Source organism: Zalophus californianus, chromosome 8 (genome assembly GCF_009762305.2).
Source record: "Zalophus californianus isolate mZalCal1 chromosome 8, mZalCal1.pri.v2, whole genome shotgun sequence".
Taxonomy (NCBI): domain Eukaryota; kingdom Metazoa; phylum Chordata; class Mammalia; order Carnivora; family Otariidae; genus Zalophus; species Zalophus californianus.
The window spans coordinates 123,738,592-123,763,815 of record NC_045602.1 but is presented as its reverse complement, the minus strand read 5'-3'; the positions used below and the strand labels follow the sequence as shown (position 1 = coordinate 123,763,815).

Genomic DNA, 25,224 nt, shown 5'->3' with positions numbered 1-25,224 from the left:
AAGAAGTGTAATATTCACTAAGGCAAGGGCTGGAGAAGGAGCTGCTATGCCAAAGAGGCAAAGCCAGATAGAGGTTTCCTGCCATCGCCATCAATATGAAAAGCCAGGCGCCGGTAACCACAAACAGGCCCCCTTTCCCTCCAGGGGAGCGCGCCTTGCTCGCCCTGAGAGAGTGTGGACTGCAATGCCACTTCCTTGCGGGTCCAAACCAAGAGCAGAGACATCCGGCAGTGTGGGTTTACACTTATTTTTTTTTAAAGATTTTGTTTATTTATTAGAGAGAGAATGAGAGATCGAGAGCACGAGAGGGAAGAGGGTCAGAGGGTGAAGCAGACTCCCTGCTGAGTAGGGAGCCCGATGTGGGACTCGATCCCGGGACTCCAGGATCATGACCTGAGCCGAAGGCAGTCGCTTAACCAACTGAGCCACCCAGGCGCCCTTGGGTTTACATTTATGTTTGTTACAATCTTCAATAGGTACAGAGTAGTAGCAGTTTTAGGAGCTTGAAACACGCAACTCGTTCGTTGCCTTTACTGTTACTGCAGAGGTAAAAAGAGAAGAGGAGAATTCTCTTGATGGGGATGCTGTAATTTGGTGCAAAATTAATAAAGATGAAAGTGATGTGTTCCCATTGGAGAGGGTGTAGGCTGTGCCACTTGAGGGTTTGGACAGGTCGGTCTGGAGTTCCTTCTGCCTGATGTACAGTCAGCGTTTCGTAGAAAACCAAGTTCAATTCCCGGCTGTGCCTTGTACCAGCTAGGTGACCTCGGGCAGGTTGCTTAATCTTTCTGAAAGTTCCTTATCTGTAAGGTGAGGTTAATAATTTCTAAAATGCTGGCTTATTGTGAGGATTGTTTTTTTTGTGTTTTGTTTTTGTTGTTTTTGTTTTATTTGACAGAGAGCACAACCAGGGGGAACAGCAGAAGGAGAGGGAGAAGCAAGCTCCCTGCCGAGCAAGGAACCCGATGCGGGACTCGATCCCAGGACCCTGAGATCATGACCTGAGCCGAAGGCAGACGCTTAACCGACTGAGCCGCCCAGGCGTCCCTATTGTGAGGATTGTTGATAATGCAGAACGTGCTCAGTAAACGTAGACGAAGCATGATCAGTTCAATATTATAGTTCTTCTCCATTTTTATTTTCTATCCTGGTGAAAATTTTGTGACTTTACAGTCTTAGACCACATGGAAGCATTATGTGTTTCACAACCCATAGCAGGTTGTGTACTTTTGACAGTACTGTCCTGTTAACTGACAACTACACTCTCGCTTTTTGCTTTGGGAAGTTGGGGGAATGTGGGCCTCTCCATCATGTTCCACATTTGTCAGTTAACAGTTGCTGTTATGATGGAAACCAAATCAGAGTGTTTCTTTCAAAGTTCTCAGCACATGCCATAGGGTAACAGTAACTTTTCCTGACCCAGCTTGGATCTCCAGTACGTCAGTGTTAGTGTCATTGGTGTGTCTTCCATGGTCTTCCAGCGTCATCCCCCGTTATTCCTGGGGCAAGGAGCTGAGCAAAAATAAAAAGGAAGAGAAAGAGTGGGGTTAGGAGGAAAAGGCAATAAAATCGCCAGCACACACTGATGTTAAAGTTCTCTCATTGTCCACAAGCCAAAAAGCCAATAAGCCCACCCTGAAGTAGCTGATGAACCATAGGTTTATGAAAAAAAGACCACTTTGCCACTGAAATAAGGCAACATGATCCATCCTACTTGGTTTTGTGGGTACTGTTACCACAGTTACCACATGAAAGCTTCTAGTCCCTTCCTTGAGTCAAAATCTGGCACAGGTGCGTCCCTGGGCCACATGCCTGGCCCTTGCAGCAGGGGAGGCTGGGAAAGTCAGTATCTAGCATTTTCAGCTACTATAAGTAGAGGTAATTACTCCCCTTCATCAGGGCTCACGAGCTAGGAGATTCCCCGGACATAGGAAAGGGTTCAGGTGTCAGGCAGGCAAACCTAATAACAAATGTCCAGTACCACCCACAACAACAACAAAAAAGATACCACCGACAGAGAAAAATTAGAGCATGTTGAGTGATAGCCTATAGGCTTATTACATCTCTGTCATTTTACACATGGAGATAAAAATCCAAACACCAAGAGGTCTTTTGGTAGAGAGATGCTGGTTGCCTACCCCACATTTCCCCCTTCTCCCTTAGTATTAGAGCCTGTGTTTTTAGGGGTAGTTATGTGCCCAGCTAGTAAACCACATATCCCAGCCTCCATTACAGGTAGGAGTAGATGGCTAATGAGCAGAAGCCATTGGTGGGGGCTTCTGGGGAAGCTCTGTAAAGGTGCTATTTTGCTCTTCCCTCCTTGCCTCCCTTTTCCTTGCCCAGGACAAAGAAGCAGTGACTAGAGCTCCAGTTACCACTCCGTGGCAATGCGGCAGTCCTAATATTGGAAGCCAATTGCCGAGGATGGCAGAGCAGAAATGCAGAAAGCTTCTGAGTATCTAAGACCTGTCCAACCAGCCTTGGACCACCTAACAACATTCTTCCTTTATGTGCTGGAAAAATATTTGTAACCTTATTTAAGGCATTGTTACTTTGAGTCTCTGTTACTAGCAGCAGAAGGTAAGGAAGGTAATTCCTGAGGGATACCAGCTGTCTTCAGTGGCTACACAAGTGCTTCTCTTCTAGTGGTCCAAGATGGTCTCATCCTCTGGTGCATAGGAAAATCCCAGGAATGCACTCGAGGCCCCAGAACTACTGGCCATAGTGTCAGGAGTGCAGCCAATGGACTTTGAAACAGCTTCCTGGGTGAACTCGGGGTCAAAGTGTTTCAGGTCAGCAGGTCCTGCCTGTGAATAGAAACCAACGGTGAGAGAGGAACACGGGGGGCAGAGCTGCCAAAGGAACCCACAAGCCCTAGGGCACCTGGCTGGCTCACTTGGTAGAGCATGCAACTCTTGATCTCGGGGTTGTGAGTTCAAGCCCATGTTGGGTGTACAGATTAATTAAAAATAAAAATTAAAAAGCTTTTAATAGGGGTGCCTGGGTGGCTCAGTCGTTGGGCGTCTGCCTTCGGCTCGGGTCATGATCCCAGGGTCCTGGGATCGAGCCCCGCCTCAGGGTCCCTGCTCCGCGGGAAGCCTGCTTCTCCCTCTCCCACTCCCCCTGCTTGTGTTCCCTCTCTCGCTTTGTCTCTGTCAAATAAATAAAATCTTAAAAAAAAAAAAAAAGAACCCACAATCCCTGAGAGGGATGTTAGGGCTCCCCTCTGAGGGCCTCATGGACACCCACCTTTACCTGTCACTTACGCCTGTGTTTGCATTAGTCATCTTATTCCACGTGGCCCACTAACCACATATCAATTCCTCTAACCTCTGGCACCCTGCCTGCGCCACACCAACCCTCTGACAAGTCTAGTCAATATACACTTACTGAATGCCTACCAGGCACTGTTCCTGGCACTGGAAATACAGGAGAACAAAATGGAGTGGGCCCCTGCTTTCATGGAGCCTATATTATGCAGTGTGGGAGGACTGAAAATGAGCATGCACACAAATAGACAAAGAGACAATCTGGGGTGTTGATAGGCCTTACGAAGAAGATAAAATAAGGTAATATGGTAGCAGAGTGACTGGCTGGCTTTTGCCATTTTGGAGGAAGACCTGTGTATCAGATTTAATGGTCATAAGTCCTCCACTTGCCATCCAGAGGTGGAGTCCAGCTCTCCATACCTTTAATATGGTATGGGTTTAATACAGGTTAGCCATGTGACTTGTTTGGGACAATGGGACATTACCAGATGTGCAGCAAGCCAAGGCTTGAGAAACACACATTGGGAGTTGTTCTCTCCTGCTGCACTTGGAACCCTATCTACCATGTGAACAAGCCCAGGCAAGCCTGTTAGAGTAGGAGAGGCCTCAGAAGGAGAATCCAGTTGCCCCAGCTGCTGGCCAATTCCCCGGCATTTGAGTGAGGCAGTTCTAGATCCCTGACATGAGAGAGCCCAGCAGAGACCATCTGGCCTGGCACGGGCCAAAAAAACTCACCCAGCCAACCCATAGTATTGGAGTGAAATACAAAATTGTTTTAAGCCACCTCGTTTAGGGGGTGGCTTGTTAGGCAGCATGAGCTAAATGAATCAGCCTCTTTGTGAGGAAGGCACAGTCTCTGGAGAATACTAGGCCACCCAGGTTTTCTGAAGTGAGCAGGTGAGCAAGTGGAAAGGTCTGCATATCTGCTTGAGTATGCAAGCCTTAGGTTGTAGAACCAAAAAGACCATGGTTTCCAACTTCTCAAAAAGGCCACAGGGCACAGTGGTCCTGGCTCAGGGACCAGCATTCCAAGACCAGAGTGTAGATCCTGGCCCTGGCTCTTGTTAGCTGTGTGGTCCTAGACAAGACCCATGTTTTCTGTTTTTTACAAATGATATCAATGCTAAGGATACTTATTCAAGGTCTCACAGTGGTAGGTGACAGAACCAGGAATCCACTCCCAGTATGTCTTACTTTCAAGTCCACTCATCACATCCTATTACCTCCCTGTCTAGCATTTTTTATATCATTCTCTCTCCAGGGTGTACATTCAATATTATCATCAGGGTCTTTTTTACACCTGCAGATAAAGAAACTTTTCAGCTAACTTTTGGACTGAGTGTATTCTATCTGACAACTGTTGTCAAGACTCTGGTGCTCAAAGAGACATTCATGCATGGGTAATTCACGAAAGGCGAGGTGTAAATAGCAAACATTGGCAGTGTTGAGGTGTGCAAAGTACATGGATGGAAGCAGCTTGACACTGCTGAACACTCTGTGGGTGGCTGAGTAAACCTCCAATGTCTGCTTCAAATGGGGCTCCTTTCATGCATACTACCACCGCTAATTAGTATTAGCGCTAATTAACAGCACTAATTAAACACTAGCCACCTTCACCATAAACGAAATTAAAACAATATGAGATGCCATGTTTTACTTAACAAATCTGCAAAGCTAAAAACAGTAACAACTGCACCCGTTGCAGAGAGGAAGATGACAATCCTCCAGTCGACCCTGTTGACAGGAAGTGGATTTTACTCCCCACTGCGCAGTTAAGGCAGTAGGAATCAAGAGCCTAGGGAGTGCCTGCTGGCTGGCTCAGCTGGGGAGAGCAAGCGACTCTTGACCTCAGGGTCTTGAGTTCAAGCCCCACATTGGGTGTAGAGATCACCTAAAATTTATTTATTTTTTTTAAGATTTTTTTTTATTTATTTATCAGAGAGAGAGAGAGAGAGAGAGAGACAGAGGCAGGAAGAGGGAGAAGCAGGCTCCTTGCTCAGCAAGGAGCCCGATGTGGGACTCGATCCCAGGACCCTGGGATCATGACCTGAGTCGAAGGCAGACGCTTAGCGACTGAACCACCCAGGCGCCCCATGAGATCACCTAAAATTAAAAAAAAAAGAAAAAGAAAAAACCTAAAAATGTTCAGATTCTTTGACCTGGTAATTCCCGCCTGGAATCCATCTTAGGAAATAATCAGAACCCAAGGCAAAGATATACACTTAAGGGTGTTCATCGGTACTTTTATGATAAAGAAAGAATGATAAATAACCTAAAGTTCACCATTAGGAGCATGGTTGAATAAATTATATCACCAACAGAGGGTTGAAATATTATGTAGCCATTTAAAATGATACTTAGAAAGGTTTATATGATTTGGGGGAAATAATGAGATTGTTTCTAGCAAGAAAAGAAAGGTAAGGGGAGAAGATATCTATATGTATAAAGTATGACCTATGTAAAAACATACAGAAAAAGACAGGAAGGAATATACCAGTGGCAGTTTCTCTTGGGCAGCGAGATAATAAGCTTTTCCTCCCTGCTGCTTTAAACTCTGTTTTACACACCTTCTATAATGAATACATGTCGCTTTTATTATTAGGAGAAAAAAAGTTATACAGGGCTTGGTTCCGTCTGGATGTGCTATGTGACAGAGAGGGGTTTATTTACTTATTTTTTATTTTTTTTAAAGATTTGATTTATTGGGCGCCTGGGTGGCTCAGTCGTTAAGCGTCTGCCTTTGGCTCAGGTCATGATCCCACGGTCCTGGGATCGAGCCCCTCATCAGGCTCCCTGCTCGGTGGGGAGCCTGCTTCTCCCTCTCCCACTCCCCCTGCTTGTGTTCCCTCTCCCGCTGTGTCTCTCTCTGTCAAATAAATAAATAAGAGAGCACGAGCAGGGGGAGCGGCAGGCAGAGGGAGAGGGAGAAGCAGGCTTCCCGCTGAGCAGGGAGCCCCATGCAGGGCTTGACCCCGGAACCCTGGGATCATGACTTGAGCTGAAGGCAGATGCCCAACTGAATGAGCCACCCAGGCGCCCCTATTTACTTATTTTTTTAAGACTTTGTTTTTAAGTAGTCTCTACACCCAACATGGGAGTCGAACCTTCAACTCTGAGATCAAGAGTCACATGCTCCACTGACTGAGCCAACCAGGAGCCCCCAGAGAGTGCTTTAAACAGTGTAAAGGGCTCTTCAATGAAGGTTATTGGTGCTGAGAACGAAGGGGGGCAGCGTGACTCATCACACAGAGCTGGACCGGCAGTCAGGACTTCTGGGGTCTAGACCCTGTTTTGCCTCTAACTTACCGTGTGGCCTTGGGCCCTTGGTTTTCCCACCTATAGAAAGAGAGTTGGCCCGGATCCCCTCCAAGCTCCCACCAGCCCCAGAAGTCCAGAATCTGGAACACAGTGACTTCTTACCACGTTTGGGTTGAATGGTGGAGTCAGCCTCTTGTGGTACAAGTCATCCCAGTTTATGGGGCTGAAGAATACATGGTTCTTTATCTCAAGCTGCAGGAAGAAGGTGCTGATCACAAGTAGCCCTCCCCAAAGCACTCCTCCCCACCCCCCCCACCTCCCATGTCTGGGAGCTCCAGATCTATTGGCCACTGGCTGTCAAACCCTAAAACATTTACTGGGAAAGTAACTCATACTTCCAGCTGGTTTCCTGGGACAAAGGGCTGTTCTGCAGCCAGGTCTCTTCCCTTCGCCACATCTAGAACCCAAACCCTTCTCCCCCATAGCATTCATTTATTCCTCAACTATTTACCGAGCGCCTACTCTATGCCAGCACCATGGGACGCGGTGGTGGTATGTCAGTGAACAAGATTGCAGAACTTGCCTTTGGGGTTCCCAGAGGATCTTGCCACCCCACCCACCTGCCTCAGTGCATCTTGATTCTTCTAGAATGCAAATCAGAAAAATAGACCACATCAGCTCAGTAAGGAAGGTGAAGGAAGTAAAGCCTCAAGAAAAGCTGCAGGTTCCTGGAGGCCCAGAACTTAGGACTCGGCCCTGGGCCTCATTCACTACTTCTTTCCTAATCTAAGCCAACGTCAGCATCAAGTTCCTCCTATCCCAGTGGGACCCTCTCCATCTGTGTTTCGCAAGGAATGATTCTCCAGCTCCCTACATCATAACCACTCCCCACCTCATGCCCTGCACGCTTCTTAAAAAGCCAGATCCAAAATATCTTGAGTGCCCAAGAAACAGATAACAATGGTTGCCTTTAAATTAAGGAACTGGGTGACTAGAGGGACTTTCTCTTCATATCCTTTGAATTTTGATCTATGGGAATGTATACCTTATTTGAGAAATCATACATATTTTTTAAGATGCAAATTTCCACTTAGAAGAAGGGCACCAGTCTTCATAAAAGTCCCCTTCTTGGGTGCCTGCGTGGCTCAGTCGGTTAAGCGTCTGCCTTTGGCTCAGGTCATGATCCCAGGGTCCTGGGATGGAGTCCCGCATCGGGCTCCCTGCTCCGCACGGAGCCTGCTTCTCCCTCTGCCTCTGCCTCTCTCTGTCTCTCATGAATAAATAAATAATAAATAAATAAAAAATAAAATAAAATAAAAGTCCCCTTCTTTAAGCTGGCCAGGGATAGGTAGGCAAACGCCCTAAATGTTGTTACACTTCATGGTATCCAGCATGTGTGGCTATGGGTACCAACACTTAGCACTGGCCTAAGTGCTTTGCATATATTAATTTACATTATCTTTATAGCAGCTGTGAGCTAGGTGTTATTATTGCAGATGGAGAAACCGAAGCTTACATAGAAAAGTTATGCAAATTGCCCAAGGTCCTGCAACCAGGAAGGACTAGGAAGGTGGAGGAGGGATCTGAACCCAGGTAGTCTGTCCATGCATCACAACCACTCTGCTAGAAGAGAAAGCAAACTTCCAGGGAGAAAAGCACTGTGGTCTTCCTTTTGTAAATTCAAATTATCTTTTGTTGAATAGAGAATGTAAGATTATTTTTCGAGTACTACTTTAATAAAAAAGAAATCATGAACTCATTACAGGAATTGAGAGTGAATTAGTCATCTCTATATCCTGAATGCCCAGGCTGGCACTGGCAAAAACCAAGTCTAGTCCTCTCTCTGCAGAGAAACCAGAGGAATTTCTTAAGACTGAAATTGAGTCTTGCCATACCCCTGCTCAAAACCCGCCAAAGTGGACCACGCTTCTTGTTCCTGCCACAGGACCCTTGCACATGCTGTGCCCTGTGTTGTTACCTCCTCAGAGTGGACCTCCTCACCATGCCAGTGTAAATCCACTCCCTCCCATTACTGTCTGTCTTGGCTCGTTGTTCATTTATTTCCTGGTACTTGTCACACTCTGCAATAATTATATACCATAATGTTTGTTTGCTGTCTGCCCTCCCCCAGTCAACTTAGTAAGGGCAGAGACCCAGCCCCATTGAATCGCTAGAACCTAACTCAATGCCTGGCACATAGTAGGTGCTCAGTAAACATTGGTTGAATAAAAGAACTGGACTGAAGGAAGCAATCAAGCAGTAGCTTCTGTGAATTTCCAAATGAAGGAGTTCACAATGCCTGGTTTTGGAGGGCAGCTGCTAAGCTGCTTCCGCAGGAAGCTGAGCGCCCCCGTTAGGGACCAGTGCTCTGCTCGCAGTTCACCTACAAAGTCTGATTTGGAGCCCAGCCGCTGCCTCTGGTCCTTGTGGAGAAGGCCTTGCAGGAGGTCGCAGGCAGCCACAGTCTGGCCCCCGGGGATCTGTAGTGGCTGGTACAGAATGTTCTCATACATCTGGGTCATGTCTTGGCTGTAGAATGGTGGCTGATGAGAGAGAGAGAGAGAGAGAGAGAGAGAGAGAGAAAAGCTGGAGGCTCATCCATGCTAAAGTAGGGAAAGGTCTCAGGGAAACTTGGAGCAAAGCCAGGTAATGGGAGGATTCAGCCAGACCGTGTCTTGTGCAATGGGTCACGCCGCAGACTGGAGAGAGACAGAGACCTCGGCTTCCGGCACAGAGGAGAGGACTGCCGGGAAGGCAGAAAGGGGGCCTCCCAGGAGCACCCCCTCTCCCAGCTCTCTTATCCCAGCTTGGGCACCAACTCTGCACTTTGCAAAGTGAACACTTTCCCCCTCATCATTCCGGCCCAGCCATACAGCCGTCTTTGAAGACGGGTAGTAATTTGTTGGATAAGACAAGGCTCAGAGAGATTAAGCCACATGGCCAGGAAGAGAGCCAGGCCCCACTCCGTGGCCAGAGCCCACCCTTTCCTGAGGCTCTTCATCCCGCCTCCTCTGCTGGCTCTTCCTTTTCCTGACTCCCCAGAGCACATTCTTTCATATCCCCCACACTCTGTTGGCGGAGCCAGCCCAGAGCAACACCTCTGCTGGGGTGAGTCTACACAACGCCTATGCTGAGCAGGCAGCCTAGGACTGGCCCCAGGGCTGGTTCCACAAACTACCAGCACTGAGACCTTTCTGGACTTCAGTTTCCCTCTCAGTAAATAAGAACAACTCCGTTTCCTATAGTGGCAGCCTCCAAAGGCTGTTTCTAGGTGCTAAGGGAGTAACATATGAGATGGTGTGTTGTAAAGTGCTGAACTAACACTACTGAAGGAACATGCATAATCCTGATGTCATCTTTTTGAGGTTGGAGTAGAGAGATGGTTCATTCAGTTCCTTGAGAAGACTGAGGAGGCCACACAAGGTAGAGATCCACCCCGATCTCTTCCCAGAGCCACATGTCCCTTGCAGATGGTTACACCCCACTCACCAGGCCTTGCAGCATCTCGTAGAGAACTGCCCCCAAGCACCACCAGTCCACTGCCCGATCATAAGGCTCTTTACGAAGCACTTCTGGAGCTAAGTACTGTTGAGGAGAAATACACGTATATGAAAGATAGTCGGCCTCAGTCTCCTCAACTGTAAGCAGGGTACTTGGAAGAAAAGATCACCAGGGGTTGATCCTGCTGTCATATTCACTTGGCTGTGCATATGTTCAATCAGCATCTATTTGCCAAAGGCCAACTCTGTGTGTGACCCTTTGCCAATGTGCTGGAGACATAGGGGAGATCAGGCAGGACTGCCTTGTATAGTTGTATAAGTGGTGCACCATACAAAAGTACCAGCCAAAAGGATATAGGGAGATGTAAGCCTGGCTGTGATTAACTCACCAAGCCATAATGCTAGTATAGGGCTATATCTGGCAACTTTATTAATGTTTAATAGAGTAACTTTTTCTAATTAATGTGCCCAAGGGGGTACCTTTATCTAATTTGCACAAAAGCATCCAGTTGGTGTCCTGGGAACAGGAAAGCCCTGTGAGTACTCAGAGTGCAATGGGGAGACTAATGGTGAAGTGTAAGCAAATGTGGCCCATACTTGTACTGGAAACCTCAGTGACAGAGAGATGGGTAGGAATCAGGAAAGAGGAGGTGACACGTGAGCTCATATTGACAGATGAATGCATGCCACAGAGCTGTGCCTTCCAACAAGAAGAGGATCCGAGGCAGAGCTGTGCTTTCTGCCAAACCCAAGGGCTTGGTGATCCCTTAGCCTGGCATCTCTGCCACGAAGGAAAGGGGTCTCAGCAACCGACAGACCCATTTTGAGAGACTGTGTGAGTCTGGGAGGGGCAGGAAGTCACCCAGACCTGAACCCTATGTAGGACTCATTTAACCTCCCAGGACGCTGATTTCCTCCTCCATAAAATGGGGTTGCAGGATCCCTCCCTGGGGGCTGTTTTAAGGCTCTGTGATAATCTACGTGTAATATGATATGTGTGTAGGCCTTGAATAATGGGAGCAACCATGGGTACTCTTGTCTGTGTTTCCTGGCATCACAACAGTGCCTGAGTTATGGAAGAGATGGCGTGTTGGGGCCCCATGTCTCCTACACAATCCAGGGTATCCTATGCCCTGCTCCTCGCCCCTGGCAATGTCCAAGGAAGGGATGGCTGGGCTGTCAGGCTTTGGGACACCAGCTCTGTCCAGGGGACACTGTGCCATATGCAAACACAGATAATGGCTCTTACTCAGAGAGATCAGCCGTCCATCAGCTGCCCCAAAACCAAATGGAGGAGGCCCAGCTGAGATCTGAGATCCAGATTTTCTAGCATACAGAGAACAACAGAGCAGCTAATGTCCTGTCCCACGCCAGATCAGGAGGAGCTTCCCGGTCCTGCAGCCCCTGCCTCCCAGCCCCCACCCAGATATCTGTCAACTGGGAGCCCTTTTGGATCCAAGGTCCAAGGGTCAACACTGGTGGGAGTCCAGGGAAGGGTTTTCACCAACAAGGTTCCAGGGAGGCTTTGGCAGGACACATAGACATGAATGAATTACTGCTGAGACCCACAGATTTTAGCCCCCCAAGCTCTTGGCAGCCGGAAAAGGGGAGTGGACCAGCATTTTACATTTGCAAGCCCTGATCTTAACCGTCAGGCCAAGCCCTCCTGTCGCACATGGACTTCACCCTGTAGGGCAGGCTGTCCAATATGGTAGCCACTCATCACACGTGGCTACCGAACACTTGAAATGAGATTGATCTCATTTCAAAGACTTAGTTAGAAAAAGAAGAATAAACTATCTCAACAATTTTATATTGATTGTATGTTGAAAGGACAATATTTTGTATATATTGGGTCAATTAAAATATATTACTAAAGTGAATTCCACCTCTTTCTTTTTACTTTTTAAATGTGGCTACTGGGAAACTTTACATTGAGTATATGGTTTGCATGGCTATTTCTATTTCTTTTTTTTTTAAGATTTTATTTATTTATTTGACAGAGAGAGACACAGCGAGAGAGGGAACACAAGCAGGGGGAGCGGGAGAGGGAGAAGCAGGCCTCGCACCGAGCAGGGAACCCGATGCGGGGCTCGATCCCAGGACCCCGGGATCATGACCCGAGCCAAAGGCAGACGCCCAACAACTGAGCCAGCCAGGCGCCCTGGCTATTTCTATTTCTATAGGACTGCATTGCTGCAGAGCTTCCCCAACAGCCCCCAGAGCTGGTGCCCCCATTACACCGACAAGGAAACCAAGGCAGAGAGTACACAGCGAGCTCAGGGCAAGGGCTTGGGTGACAGGAGTGACCCTCCCCCACCCCGGTATAACCTGTTGGCTCTAAGCAAGAGTTGAAGCTCAACCACTCATGGCCTGGCCTCTGACCTCTCCTACAAGGTTTGGCTTACCTCAGGGGTGCCACAGAATGTGGATGTGGTCTCCTCAGGCTCTACCCCTTCTTTGCAGAGGCCAAAATCCGTCAGTACCACGTGTCCCTGCAGAGGAGGGTGGGCGGGGGCTGGAGGGTGGTCTAAGCTAAAGGTATGGTCAGGCCTAACCCCAAAGCCCAGATGCTTCACCCCAGGGCAGCAGCTGTGGAGTCAGCTATAGGCTCTGGCCCAGGCTGTGGGCTCCACTTAGAGACACAGAGCTCCTAGACTGGATGCCAGGAGCAGTCCAAGGGGCAAGGTGGGGGGATAGCATTCCACTGTCTGCCCCCCACCCCAGCTTATCACAGACTAAGACCCATGCCCTACAACATGGCAGCTCCAGGAATGTCCTTGCTGAAGGGGACTGGTGGTGGCAGCTCCCTTGACAGAGGGCTGGTGTCTCAGAAAGGAACCATATCTTGGGGCAGCCGGGCAGGTGGGTGGCTGGTGGAGGTCATGGAGTGAGTGGATACTGTGGGGCTCTGCTTAGATCCCCCCTTTAGGAGCTGTCATGCCCATCCCCCCACTTCTGGGATGTTGCCCTCACCCAAAGTTACGCCCCTCCCAAGGGGCAATCCACACCCAGTGACTGGTCGATGCAGGGGCACAAAAGCCCAGCCTCCCTGCCTCAATTTGGAATGGTTCTAAAGAGTTGCTCCAGCTTGGGCCCTCCCCACCCCTGTCAGATCAGCCAAGGCCTCCTCAACTGCAACCACGATGCAGGTGGGCTTCCTCCTCTGCCCAATCCTGCCTCCTCACCCCCTTAAAACTGGATCTCGTAAGAGCATTCCCCAATAACTATCTGCACTCAACACTCCATCTGTTTCCAGGGGACCCAGTCTAAGACATGGAAAGACTACAAAGTCCAAGAGCCTCTACCTGGCTCCACCCCTACCCCCCACAGACCTCGTACACACACACACACACACACACACACACGTATGTGCACACATACTCGAATGCATCCCTACCCATATGCACGCAGGTACAATGCTTGCACACACACGCATAAGCACACAGCACATATGTGCAGCTATGTGCATGCATGCACACACACACACACCAACCTGACAGTCCAAGAGAATGTTCTCTGGCTTCAGGTCCCTGCAGAAAACAAGAGAAACGAGCACCATGAGGTCTCACTTAGTGAGGAGAGCTGGGAAGCCGGGGTCCTGGCAGGAGGACTATTGCTGGAGGCTCACAGAGATGTGGAGGGAGAATCCAAGGAGAATGGGCACTTGATCCCAGAAAGGAAGCTCCTACTCTACTCCCACTGCTGGGCCGTCCTCCTCGGACAAAGGGCCAAGTTCACCAGGACCTAGGGGTCCACACAAGCCCTGGCATTTGTGGCAGAAGGGCCAGGCCTGGCTGAGCCACAGGCGGGCCTCACCTGTAAATGACGTTGAGGGAGTGCAGGTAGCCAATGGCGCTGGCCACCTCGGCGGCGTAGAACCGGGCCCGGGGCTCCAGGAACCGGCGTTCCCGCTGCAGGTGGAAGAAGAGCTGGAAGGGGAGGAGGTGTGAGAGAGGGTCTCCGGGTGGGGGCTGCAGCTGCTAGAGGGCAGGGTGCGGGGCAACGGGCTCAGTCAACTGTTCTCTGAGCTGTGATGTACTCAGATGGAAACGGGCGTGCTTGGGGCACCGGGGGGCTCCGTCGGGTAAGCATCTAATCTGACTCTTCATCTCAGCTCACACCTTGATCTCAGAGCTGTGAGGAGTGCAAGCCCCATGTTGGGCTCTGTGCCAGGCGTGGAGCCTACTTAAAAAAGGGGGGGGCATGCTGGCCCCCACCCTACAGAGCAGTCGTGGGTGTCCAAAGTGTCAGCAGGAGAGGTTAATTTGCATGGACTGAGCAGCTACTGGGTTCCAGGCTCGAAGCCAGACCCTTTCACATCTCTTACCTCATTTAATTCTCATGACTACCTTTAAGGTATGAAATACGACGCCAGTTTCACTTAAGAGGAAACTGGGAGGGGTCGGGTGACTTGCCCAGGGCCATGTAGCTCATAACTGGCAGAGCGGCCATTTGGCCCTGGGTCATTCAAAGATGTGTTTTTCCTCCCCCCTGGGCAATAAGATGCTCAGAGCTGTCAAACTGAGCCCAGCCTAGGTCTGCTCGTGGGCCAATTGCTTTGGTCTGTTTTGCTGGCCTTGGAGAGGCCTTTACCTCTACCAGAGGACTTAGGGATCCTGAGCAAAAACTCCCCTCTGGGTATCAGGCCGAAAGTCATGAGGTCACACAGGTTCAATCTGGGATCACCTGCCCAGAGAGACAGAGTAAAGTCCAGGACAGAGCCCAGCTTATCCCAGCTGTGCTTCTGGGTCACCAAGTGGCCTTGGGTCTCTGTTTACCACAGGGACCAATCACCCCCACCCAGTGGCTTGTGGTATAAAAAAGGGGCATTGGAAATCTTGACCGCAGAGCTCCACTAACTCTGACCTTGCCCAGGTGTGCTGAAGTGAGTCTGGGCAGCCTTGCGTGGGGGCAGTCAAGAAATGCTGTGGCCAGGAGCCAAACAGACTTGCATTCAAATCCTGGCTCTGTCAGGGACGGGCTGGGCAGCCTTGAGCAAGGGAGTTATCTCCTGAGCCTCAGTTTTTCAGCTACAAAATGGGTCTGTTGTGAGGATGAGGGGAGATCATTCCAGAATCTGGTACACACCGGGCACGTAAGAGCCCAGCCCAGGGAAGCCTCCCTAGGGGTCCACCCACCTCTCCCCCGTTGACATAGTCGAGCACGAAGTAGAGCTTCTCAGGCGTCTGGAAGGAGTAGCGTAAGCCCACCAGGAAGGGGTGCTGTACATTCTTCAGCAGCACACTGCGCTCTGCCATGATGTGGTTCTGCTGTGGAGTCATAGGCAGGGGCCCATGTCACAACCCGCCACAGCCCCTTGTACCCTGGCTCAGCCCACATGGCCTCACTCACTCATGGGGGTTGCCCTGCCCAGGACCTTCTCATGCCCCTGCTCAAATACCCACTGTGGCTCCTTAGTGCCCTCAGAGCCTAGTAGCCAGGATTCTGAATGGTCAGCCTCATCCCCAGCCTCATAGGTGCAGCTCCAGCCCCTGGGTCAGAAACCTCTGTCCCCCTCCCCTGGGGCGATAAGGCAAGCATACGTGATTACTGCGTAAAAGGAGCCACATTCATGCTTTTGTTCATGCTATTTTTCCTGCCTGGGCACCCCACATTTGAGGCCAGCTGCCAGGCCACCTCCTTCCTAAAGACCTCCCCTATGTGCTATGTGCCCTCACGATGTCATTGTTAACATTAATTCCCTCGCCTGAGTCCTCTGATTGATAGTCCTCTCTCAGGGCCTGCTCTATTCCCCCTCAGGGGGCTGGGTTAAAGAGACTCAAGTCAGCTGAAGAATCTAGAACCCAGGATGGCTGTGCCTTGAGGGGCCTTTGGAGGGTATAAAGGCCGCACATCTAGGGAGGCTGGCAGCTAGACAGGGCAGAGGGCTTGTCGGCCTTGGAGCCCTGAATTTCCCGGGGGAAGGTGGAGGGCTGGGACGGGGTCCTCCCAAAAGCCCTCTAGGTGAGCCAGTTGGCCCAGCTTCCTTGAGAAGGGTCAACACCCTCAGCACCACCTGGTCCTATGTCTGCTCTGACCACAGCTGTACCCAGCCCCATGGGTCCTTCAGAGCTGGGACCCATCTTGGGAAACCACCTTAGGCTGGGGTCGAGAAGCAGGATGGGAAATGCCTGAGCACCAGTTCTGGTACCTCTTTCTCCTTTAAGATGGACTTTTTCTGCAGCACCTTCACCGCATAGAACATCCCATCAGACTTGCGCTTGGCCAGCAGGACCTGAGCAGAAGCACAAACGCAAGGCCCCGCGGAGGCCGACTCCTCTGAGCTTCGGATTTCTCCATCAGCCCCTGGCTCTGGCCCCGAGTCCGTGATTTTGCATGTTGTGAGCTCCCGCTTTGCACATGCAAGCGACAGGCAGAGGGTGGAGGAGGCCAGGGGAGGGAAGACCCAGGCCTCCCAACCTCACTGTGTCACTCACCTTCCCGTAGCTCCCTTTGCCAATGACTTTCAGGAAGTCAAAGTCGGTGGGCCTGGCGCTGGCGGGGAGGGGAAGAGCACAGGTCAGCATTTGTGAACTTGGGAAACCTGGCTCCTGAGATCAAATCCAGGCTTCTCTTTAACTTGGAAGCTGGGGAATAGAAGGGGCTTTCCAAGAGCCAAGCCTCCTCCCCACTGAAGCATGCCATGTGCTCCCAGCCAAGAGGGCTTGGGGCACTGGCCCCTGCCCCTGGGGATCCACAGTCGAGTAACCAACAGGCAAGTTGGGGAGAAAACCAGACACAACTGCATAGAAGGCAAGAGATCTGGCCCCCCAGACCTGAGAAGGGCCTGAAGGGTGGGGAATTGCTAACAATGCAGACTTCAGGGTGCATTTGAGGCATGTGACTCAGCATGGGCAAAGGCTGGGGAATTAGTGGGAGATAAAGCTGGGGCACAGTCCTGGGTCCCAGGTGGCAGAGGGTCTTGATGGTAGACCAGAGAACTTGGATCTGATTCTCAAGAAGAGGGGAGCCAGGTAGGAGAGGAGTCAGGTATGAGGGGAGCCAGGGAAGAAAGTTGCTTGAGAGACCAGAACTCACTTTGGGTTGGCTGAAGGTCCCAGGTTGATGTTCCCATTGGCCCTTGAGGGCTAAAGACATTTACAGAAAAGTCAGTAAGATCAGCAGTGACCGTGTGTTAGGATCCTCAGCACCCCACTTTCCCTTGGCCTAGGCCCTGCTCCCTTCTCTAATAGCCTGCCTCAGGCTTCCTCCTTCCTTCTTTCCACTTGTCTACCAACGCACCCAACCATCCACCATCTCATCTACTTCTCCTAACACCCCATTTTCTTCTTGAAGCTCTTGCCCAACTCTGTGCCCTGTTTACCCTGCAAATGGCCCACTTCCGTGAGCTCACAGTGACCCCTGTAAGCCCCCCAGTCCTGCTCTAGGTGGGCCCATCAGGCTGGCCTGAGCTTCCACAGATTTCCCCTGTGGAGGAAGTGAGCCCCCTAGTGGTGGAAAGGGGAACCAAGACCCACTCACCTGAGGACTAGGGGTCCCCGCGTGGCTAGAGTCCATTCTATAAGCAGCAATCAGGTGGGCTCTGGGGACACAAGAGGGACCAGGCATGAGACAGCTGTTTTGCGGGAAGGAGTATCATCTGTCTAGGGCTTTAGGCACTGCGGCGCTCTCCACTCCTCCCCAGCCCTGTGCACCTGCCACGGTCTGAGCATCTCCTACCCAAGGCCAGTGACCCCAGCAAGGGACAAGAACTGATGTACCCTGGGCCCAGCTTCTCTAATCAGATATCTCAAGAGAGAGCCAGGGGGAATGGCCAGGGGTATCCTTCCCAGGCTGGAGCTTTTCAAGGGTTGGGGACTGCCAGTACGGCAAGATCCCTGTGAGCCAGGGCAGCTCTGGAAGTCCAGGATGGCCAGGGCTGGAGGGCTGGGCTCCCCAGGCTCCCAGACAGGCATATGCAACCCTGAATTCCTGTGGACAGCCCTGAGCTGGGATCTGTGTTGTGTTGACTATTATCTCCCTGCCACATGGACTTCTACTTAATGCCCCTAGAATGGCAGCTGCCCTGGGGGCCTTGGGCCAGAACCATGAAGAGAAGACTCATGCCTGGCTAGGGTCTGTCTGAAGAGTGTGACCAGCTGGTCTATGCAGCTAGGAGCACAGTGTCTTTCCTGCTCCCTGCCTGCGGCGTGAAGGAGGCTGATGTGTCCGGGCCCTGGCTCAGGATGCCCACGCCACACCCCTGCTTGGAAGGCCAAGGCTAAGACCTGAGATCCCACCTAAGAACTCAGTTGCTCATGGAGGCTGGACATCCAGGACCAGCTGCACATCCCAGGACCACAGCCTTGACCCGCTGGGGGACCTGGGCTGCAGCCTAGCCCCTCTGGGTAAAAATCACCCATCTTTACAAGGGAGGATCCTAGAGCAACCACCCCCATGGCCTTCTTGGGCACTGACAAAGTGACCCCAGGGGAAAGGAGGGAATCCCCTAGCCCAGGCTGCTCCAAAAGGCCCAGCCCCATGGGGCCCTGAGAGCATGAGGTGCAGAGCTGCCTGATTGGAAGTGTAGCCTGGCTTCAGCCAGCGCCCTGGGGTCCGTGCTCCCCCTGAGGGCCCACAGCGCTGCCTCACCCGCTCCTGGGCTGACCCCAGGGGGCCCCTTTGCCGGGCCCTGGCCTCTCTGGCCCCACGTACCTGCGCAGCCCGAGGAGAGGCCACTGAAACAACCAGCAGTTGGAGCCGGAGGACAGACCGTGGACAAGAGAGCCTCCCTCTGTTCTCCTAACAAGGACCGAAGTGTCAGTGCCTGGCGCCGGCCCGGCCCCAGTGCCCAGCCCAGAACTGCAGGCAGCAGCCGCACGGGGGCTGTTGATGTCACGTGGGATCCAGCGGCGCTTAAGATGGGACCAGAGACCTCGGTTCCCTCGGGGACATCTCCTCCCCCTGGGGGGGGTGGGTGGAAGGGGGGGGCAACAGCTGCAGGAATGCCCTGCTCACGCCCGGGACTTGTTCGAATGTGTGCCAGCGTGTGGCTCAGGCTGTGTGTGTGTGCGTGTGCATGTGCGTGTGTGTGTCCGTGTGTGTGCAGGGGGCTTGTCTAGAAGAACACATGCTCCCTGGGGCCTACCCAGGCCTGGCGTAGACAGATCATCATAAAGCTTCCAAAGAACTCATCCACGGCAGCTGAGAGCACTTTGCCTTCCAAAAATCTGCAGGTGTTTCAGGGCACAGGTGTCTGGCCCAGTCCAGCCAGCCTTGGTCTTTAGTCAAAGACTAAAGTGCTGAGCACTTGGCCCTTTGAGCCCTTCCTTGCTGGCTGCTCCAGGGCCCTGGCCCACTGTCTCCAGGGCAGGACTGGTTGGCCCACAGCTCTCCAGTTGTGTAACTGGCAGGAATCAGCGTCCTGGCCAGCATCCTGGCTCATGAAGGCCTGGCTGCTTGGTGCAATACTTAGGTACTCACGGGGTCCCTTCCTCTCCCCAGGAGCTCATGAGGGGTGTTCTAGGGGAATGAAAGAGTTGACAGGGCCTGACACAGCCCCTGCCTTTCTGGAACTTTCTGTGTGGCTACTGTATGCCACACTTAGACCTCTGCAATTCACCACAGTAGAGGGATCCATGGGGCCAGGGCTAAGAAGGTTGGCCAGGGAGGGACCTGAGCCCACTGGCCTCGGGGGTACTCTCTGGGCTCTGAAGAACAGGGGACCGGGGGGTGCCAGCGAAGCAAACCCAAGTGAACAATGTCAGAGCCTTCCCTCTTTCAACAAAACAGAAATGTTGAACCAATACACAGATGGGCAGGATGTCATGTTGACAAAACACATACCCACAACAAGGACATTTCTTTTCAATAACAAGACCCTGATAGGCCTTTATTCAGCAGCACTGTTCAGAACAGGAGAATAATGATAACAATAATCATAACTGAAATGCCCCGCTCAGAGTACCCGCTGGCTGTGGCGCTCCCTCTCTTCACCTGACATCCCTTTGCAGGTGCGGTTCCCCTTCTCTATCCCCCCTTTCAGTTAAACTCCTTGAAAGAGTTGTCTGGATTCAGTTTCTACTCCTTCTCCTTTTCTCTCTAACACCCATTCCAAAGAGGCTTGAACCCCAGCCCTCCACCGAGACCCGGGGCCCGTGACTCCCACGTTCCAGAGCCAGTGATGAGTTCCTCAGCCCCAGCTCGCCCAGGTTCTCAGGAGGATTGGGCACACCTGGTCCTCCCACTTGGCTCCCGGAGCTCCTGGTTTTCCTTCCATCTCAGCAAGTGCTCTTCCTCCATCCCTTCTGCTGGATCTGCCTCCTCTTTTGCCACTAAACGGTGGTCTGTCCCAGGGCTCAGTCCTCGGACCTCTATCTACACTTGTTCCTGAGTCGATCACAGTGGGTCCACGGCTTTAAGTACCAGCTCTACTCGACAATTCCCAAACCTGTCTCCCTAGTTCTGACTCTCTCCTGCACTAAATCTGGCCTTATATATCTAACTGCGCCCTCAGCGGTTCACTAGTTGGGTTCCTGGAAGCACCTCACTCATAACACGTCCAAAACACAAGTCCTGCCTCACTTTCCTTCCACTCCACCCCAGCCTGCTCCTCCCTCAGTCTCCCATTTACTACCTGCTCCAAGACTCAAGCCAGCAACTTGGAATTCAATCAAAAAGCATGGCACCTCTTCCCAGGGGAATTCTATCAGACATTTAAAGAAGAATTAATACCTATTCTCCTGAAACTGTTCCAAAAAATAGAAATGGAAGGAAAACTTCCAAACTCATTTTATGAGGCCACCATTACCTTGATCCCAAAACCAGACAAAGACCCCATCAAAAAGGAGAACTACAGACCAATATCCTTGATGAACATGGATGCAAAAATTCTCACCAAAATACTAGCCAATAGGGTCCAACAGTACATTAAAAGGATTATTCACCATGACCAAGTGGGATTTGTCCCTGGGCTGCAAGGCTGGTTCAACATCCGCAAATCAATCAACGTGATACAATACATTAATGAAAGAAAGAACAAGAATCATATGATCCTCTCAATAGATGCAGAAAAAGCATTTGACAAAGTACAGCATCCTTTCTTGATCAAAACTCTTCAGAGTATAGGGATAGAGGGTACATACCTCAATATCATAAAAGCCATCTATGAAAAACCTACAGCGAATATCATTCTCAATGGGGAAAAGCTGAGAGCTTTTCCCCTAAGGTCAGGAACGCGGCAGGGATGTCCACTCTCACCACTGCTATTCAACATAGTATTAGAAGTCCTAGCCACAGCCATCAGACAACAAAAAGAAATCAAAGGCATCCAAATCGGCAAAGAGGAAGTCAAACTCTCACTCTTTGCAGATGATATGATACTGTATGTGGAAAACCCAAAAGACTCCACCCCAAAACTGCTAGAACTCATACAGGAATTCAGTCAAGTAGCAGGATAGAAAATCAATGCACAGAAATCAGTGGCATTCCTATACACCAACAACAAGACAGAAGAGAGACAAATCAAGGAGTCGATCCCATTTACAACTGCACCCAAAACCATAAGATACCTAGGAATCAATTTAACCAAAGAGGCAAAGGATCTGTACTCAGAAAACTATAAAATACTCAGGAAAGAAATTGAAGAAGACACAAAGAAATGGAAAAACGTTCCATGCTCATGGATTGGAAGAACAAACATTGTGAAGATGTCAGTGCTACCTAGAGCAATCTACACATTCAATGCAATCCCCATCAAAATACCATCCATCTTTTTCAAAGAAATGGAACAAATAATCCTAAAATTTGTATGGAACCAGAAGAGACCCCGAATAGCCAGAGGAATATTGAAAAAGCAAAGCAAAGCTGGCGGCATCACAATTCCGGACTTCCAGCTCTATTACAAAGCTGTCATCATCAAGACAGTATGGTACTGGCACAAAAACAGACACATAGATCAATGGAACAGAATCGAGAGCCCGGAAATGGACCCTCAACTCTATGGTCAACTCATCTTTGACAAAGCAGGAAAGAATGTCCAATGGAAAAGAGACAGTCTCTTCAACAAATGGTGTTGGGAAAATTGGACAGCCACATGCAGAAGAATGAAACTGGACCACTTCCTTACACCACACACAAAAATAGACTCCAAATGGTTGAAAGACCTCAACGTGAGACAGGAGTCCATCAAAATCCTAAAGGAGAACACAGGTAGCAACCTCTTCGACCTCAGCCGCAGCAACTTCTTCCTAGAAACATTGCCAAAAGCAAGGGAAGCAAGGGCAAAAATGAACTATTGGGATTTCATCAAGATAAAAAGCTTTTGCACAGCAAAAGAAACAGTCCACAAAACCAAAAGACAACCAACAGAATGGGAGAAAATATTTGCAAATGACATATCAGATAAAGGGCTAGTATCCAAAATCTATAAAGAACTTACCAAACTCAACACCCAAAGAACAAATAATCCAATCAGGAAATGGGCAGAAGACATGAACAGACATTTTTCAAAGAAGACATCCAAATGGCCAACAGACACATGAAAAAGTGCTCAACGTCGCTCGGCATCAGGGAAATCCAAATCAAAACCTCCATGAGATACCACCTCACACCAGTCAGAATGGCTAAAATTAACAAGTCAGGAAACGACAGATGCTGGCAGGGATGTAGAGAAAGGGGAACCCTCCTCCACTGTTGGTAGGAATGGTGATTAACATAACAATAAAAAAATTAAAAAAAAAAAAGAAAAGCATGGCACCTTCAGCCGCCTCCAGTCCACCCTGAAATCCCATGGGGGGGTTTCTACCTTCACATTGAATCCAGAGAGCACTGCTACCCACCAGTGCTGCTGCCATGTCCCTACCTGAGCCACTGTCACCACTTGCATGGATTATCGCAATAGCTTCCCTACCGTCTCCTGATTGTTAGTTTTACCCTCTACAATGTTTCTCCACCCAAAGCCGGAGCGCCACTTTTAAACCGGAAGTCGGACCACGTGACCGGGCTGCTCAAAAACTCCGGTCGCTTCCCATCCCACCTAGGATTAAAATCTACCACGGTCTGCGAGATTCCGTGTGACCTGGCTCCTGTCACCGTCTCCACCTTGGTCCCCATGCTCTCCCTTTCACCACGCTCCAGCCCCTCTGGCTTTCTTGCTGTCGCTCAAACACACCGAGTGCCCTCTGGCCTCCGGCCCCTGGCCCTTCCTTTCCCCTCTGCCTAGAATGCTCATCTCCCAGACTCCGGCATGGCTGGCTTCCAGGAACATCACAGAGGTCTCTGCTCAAATGTCCCCTCTCAGAGAGGCCTTTTCTGGTTATGAGTGACTGATTTTCCTGGTTTGTCTGGGACCAAGGGTTTCAGGGGATGTGAGACCGCGAGGGCTAAAACTAGAACAGTCCTGGGGCGAAGCAGGATGGTTGGTCACTGTACAGCACCGCTCCCGCCCGCCCCCATCCACTTTTTCTGCTTTGTGTCTCCCTTTATAACACATACCACTCTGACACCTTATCATCAACTCTACTTTGTCTTGAACTAGAACGTCGGCTCCACGAGGGCAAAGACTTTTCTTGTTCCCTGTTGAATCCCAGCTCTAGATAAGGACCTGGAATACGACTGGGGCTTAGTACATATTTGACTAATGAATCAGGAATGAGTTGATAAGATCAAGGATAGTACATATATAAAATGGAAAATTACTCAATTGAAAACAATAGATTTGTAAATCAGAACGGGAATATTTGTGTGATACAATGTCAAGCAAAAAAAAAAAAAAAAAAAGGACATTGCAAAATGGTGTACCAGGGAGACCATCCTTATAAGAAAATAGAGACATGCGTGAACATTTACATTTGTGCATAGTCACCAAAAAAGGATGGAGGTTTACACCCCAAGGTGACAGTGGGTTAGGCTAATTTTTATCTTTGTACCTTGGTGTAAAATGTCTCCAGGGGCTGCTGTTCACTTAACACTGAGGTACTAGGGCCTGGGGAGAACTTTGACACATGCATTGCCCACCGCCACACTCCCATCACCTTGACTGGGGCTCCCACCCCTGAGCGGCTCGCAGCTCCTATGGCTTTTTTCTCACCTGCACCGTTGTCTGCTGATTTTCTGGCCAGAGGCTGGGCATCAGTACCTCCTCCTGACTATCCAGACCTACAGAGATGCCTGTGAACCCGTGGGGTGTGGTCCAAGTCCCTCCAGGAGCCCTCAAGTCTGTCCTTCCTCTTAACTGCCACAGCTTAGGTGTGCACGCCTCTGCCCCATCATGACTCGGACCTGCTCCCACCTCCCGAGGCCTGTGGATGCAGCGGGGCTGGGGGTCACGCAGTTCCCTCTCCTTGGAACGCTGCCCTCACCATTCTGGTCTGCTCGGCTAGCCCTTTGCATCTGTCCTCATGTGCCTTCCCCAGAAGCCTTGCCAGACCACCCCCTGCCCCCCGATCCCATAAACTCTTGTCCCCTTCTCCGAGCCCGCTGCTGCTATAACACTTGTCTTCACCCTACTGTAACTTACTCATTTACATGCCTGCCTGCCCAGTGCATACCAATGACATACCAAGGACAGTACAACCTAGTACCAACTTGGTCGTATTTTCTTCCCACAGCACCAGGGGTTAGAAGCCACCTGTGTCCCTGTTTTAAGGAGGAGGAAACTGAGGCACAGAGAGGTGAAGTGGCTTGATCAAGACACCGAGCTAGTCAACGCTGTAACTGGGATTTGAACCCAGGTAAATCTGACTCCAAAGCCTGTGGCCTGGAATTGCAGGAAGAAGTTAGGAATGTAGAAAAGGAAGGAAGCCAGGGTGTGGCTGGATTAGTTAGGAGGAGGAGAGGAGATTAGGTGACCCAGGAGGCAGAGAGGCAGTTGGGAGAGGGAAGGAAGGAAAAGAGGGAGGGGAAAGAAATTAGAAAGGAAGGGGATTATGGAGGAAGAGAGGACGGCAGGAACAGTTAGGAAGGAAAAGGGAAGGAAGGGAAATAGGAAAGAGGGTGCTAGGAAGGAAAGGGAGGACATTGGTAGCCAGAAACGAAGCCAGCCAGGTAACCCGTTGGCAGTTTGGCAGCCCGACAGGCCGGCAGGGAGGGGTCCTGCTCACGCCTGAGCCTCTCACCTGAAAACGCTGGGTCCCAGCTCAGGTCCTGAGGAGCAGCCCGGGGCGCAGCTCTGCCCTCCTGTCTCTCTGCATGGTCCCTCTGACCTGAAACCCAGCCCTGATGTGCCGGACAACCTTCCCAGTCGGGAGCGACCT

General features: G+C 50.6%; 1 protein-coding gene across 6 annotated transcripts; it reads right to left on the bottom strand.

Moving 5' to 3' along the window:
* Nucleotides 1-1,341: 1,341 nt before the first annotated feature.
* On the bottom strand, nt 1,342-25,224 carry SGK2 (serum/glucocorticoid regulated kinase 2). 6 transcript variants are annotated; one of them, XM_027623956.1, is made up of 15 exons: nt 25,087-25,224; nt 18,686-18,772; nt 17,513-17,573; nt 17,069-17,118; nt 16,468-16,525; nt 16,182-16,265; nt 15,169-15,300; nt 13,847-13,959; nt 13,524-13,560; nt 12,436-12,522; nt 10,017-10,112; nt 8,915-9,070; nt 6,690-6,779; nt 2,608-2,807; nt 1,342-1,512 (listed from the first exon to the last, which is right to left on the bottom strand). In XM_027623956.1, the coding sequence occupies exons 3-14, from the start codon at nt 17,546-17,548 to the stop codon at nt 2,643-2,645; spliced, it is 1,104 nt and encodes a 367-aa protein (XP_027479757.1). In that variant the 5' UTR covers nt 17,549-17,573; nt 18,686-18,772; nt 25,087-25,224; the 3' UTR covers nt 1,342-1,512; nt 2,608-2,642. The 6 variants fall into 6 exon arrangements, 4 of the variants coding, with proteins under 4 accessions (XP_027479757.1, XP_027479754.1, XP_027479755.1 ...); XR_003524893.1 differs by lacking the exon at nt 18,686-18,772 and having other exon boundaries at nt 2,553-2,807; nt 25,087-25,219; XM_027623953.1 differs by lacking the exon at nt 18,686-18,772 and having other exon boundaries at nt 25,087-25,219.

Bases quoted from the DNA above. Each gene is read 5' to 3' on its own strand.
- SGK2 (XM_027623956.1), bottom strand. From the start codon at position 17,548: ATGGACTCTAGCCACGCGGGGACCCCTAGTCCTCAG. The intron at 13,960-15,168 runs GTGGGTGGACCC...CTCCCCTTCCAG, and splicing joins ACTATGTCAACGGGGGAGAG to CTCTTCTTCCACCTGCAGCG. The intron at 6,780-8,914 runs GTAGGTGAACTG...TTCTTCCTGCAG, and splicing joins TGGGCTCCAAATCAGACTTT to CTTGAGATAAAGAACCATGT.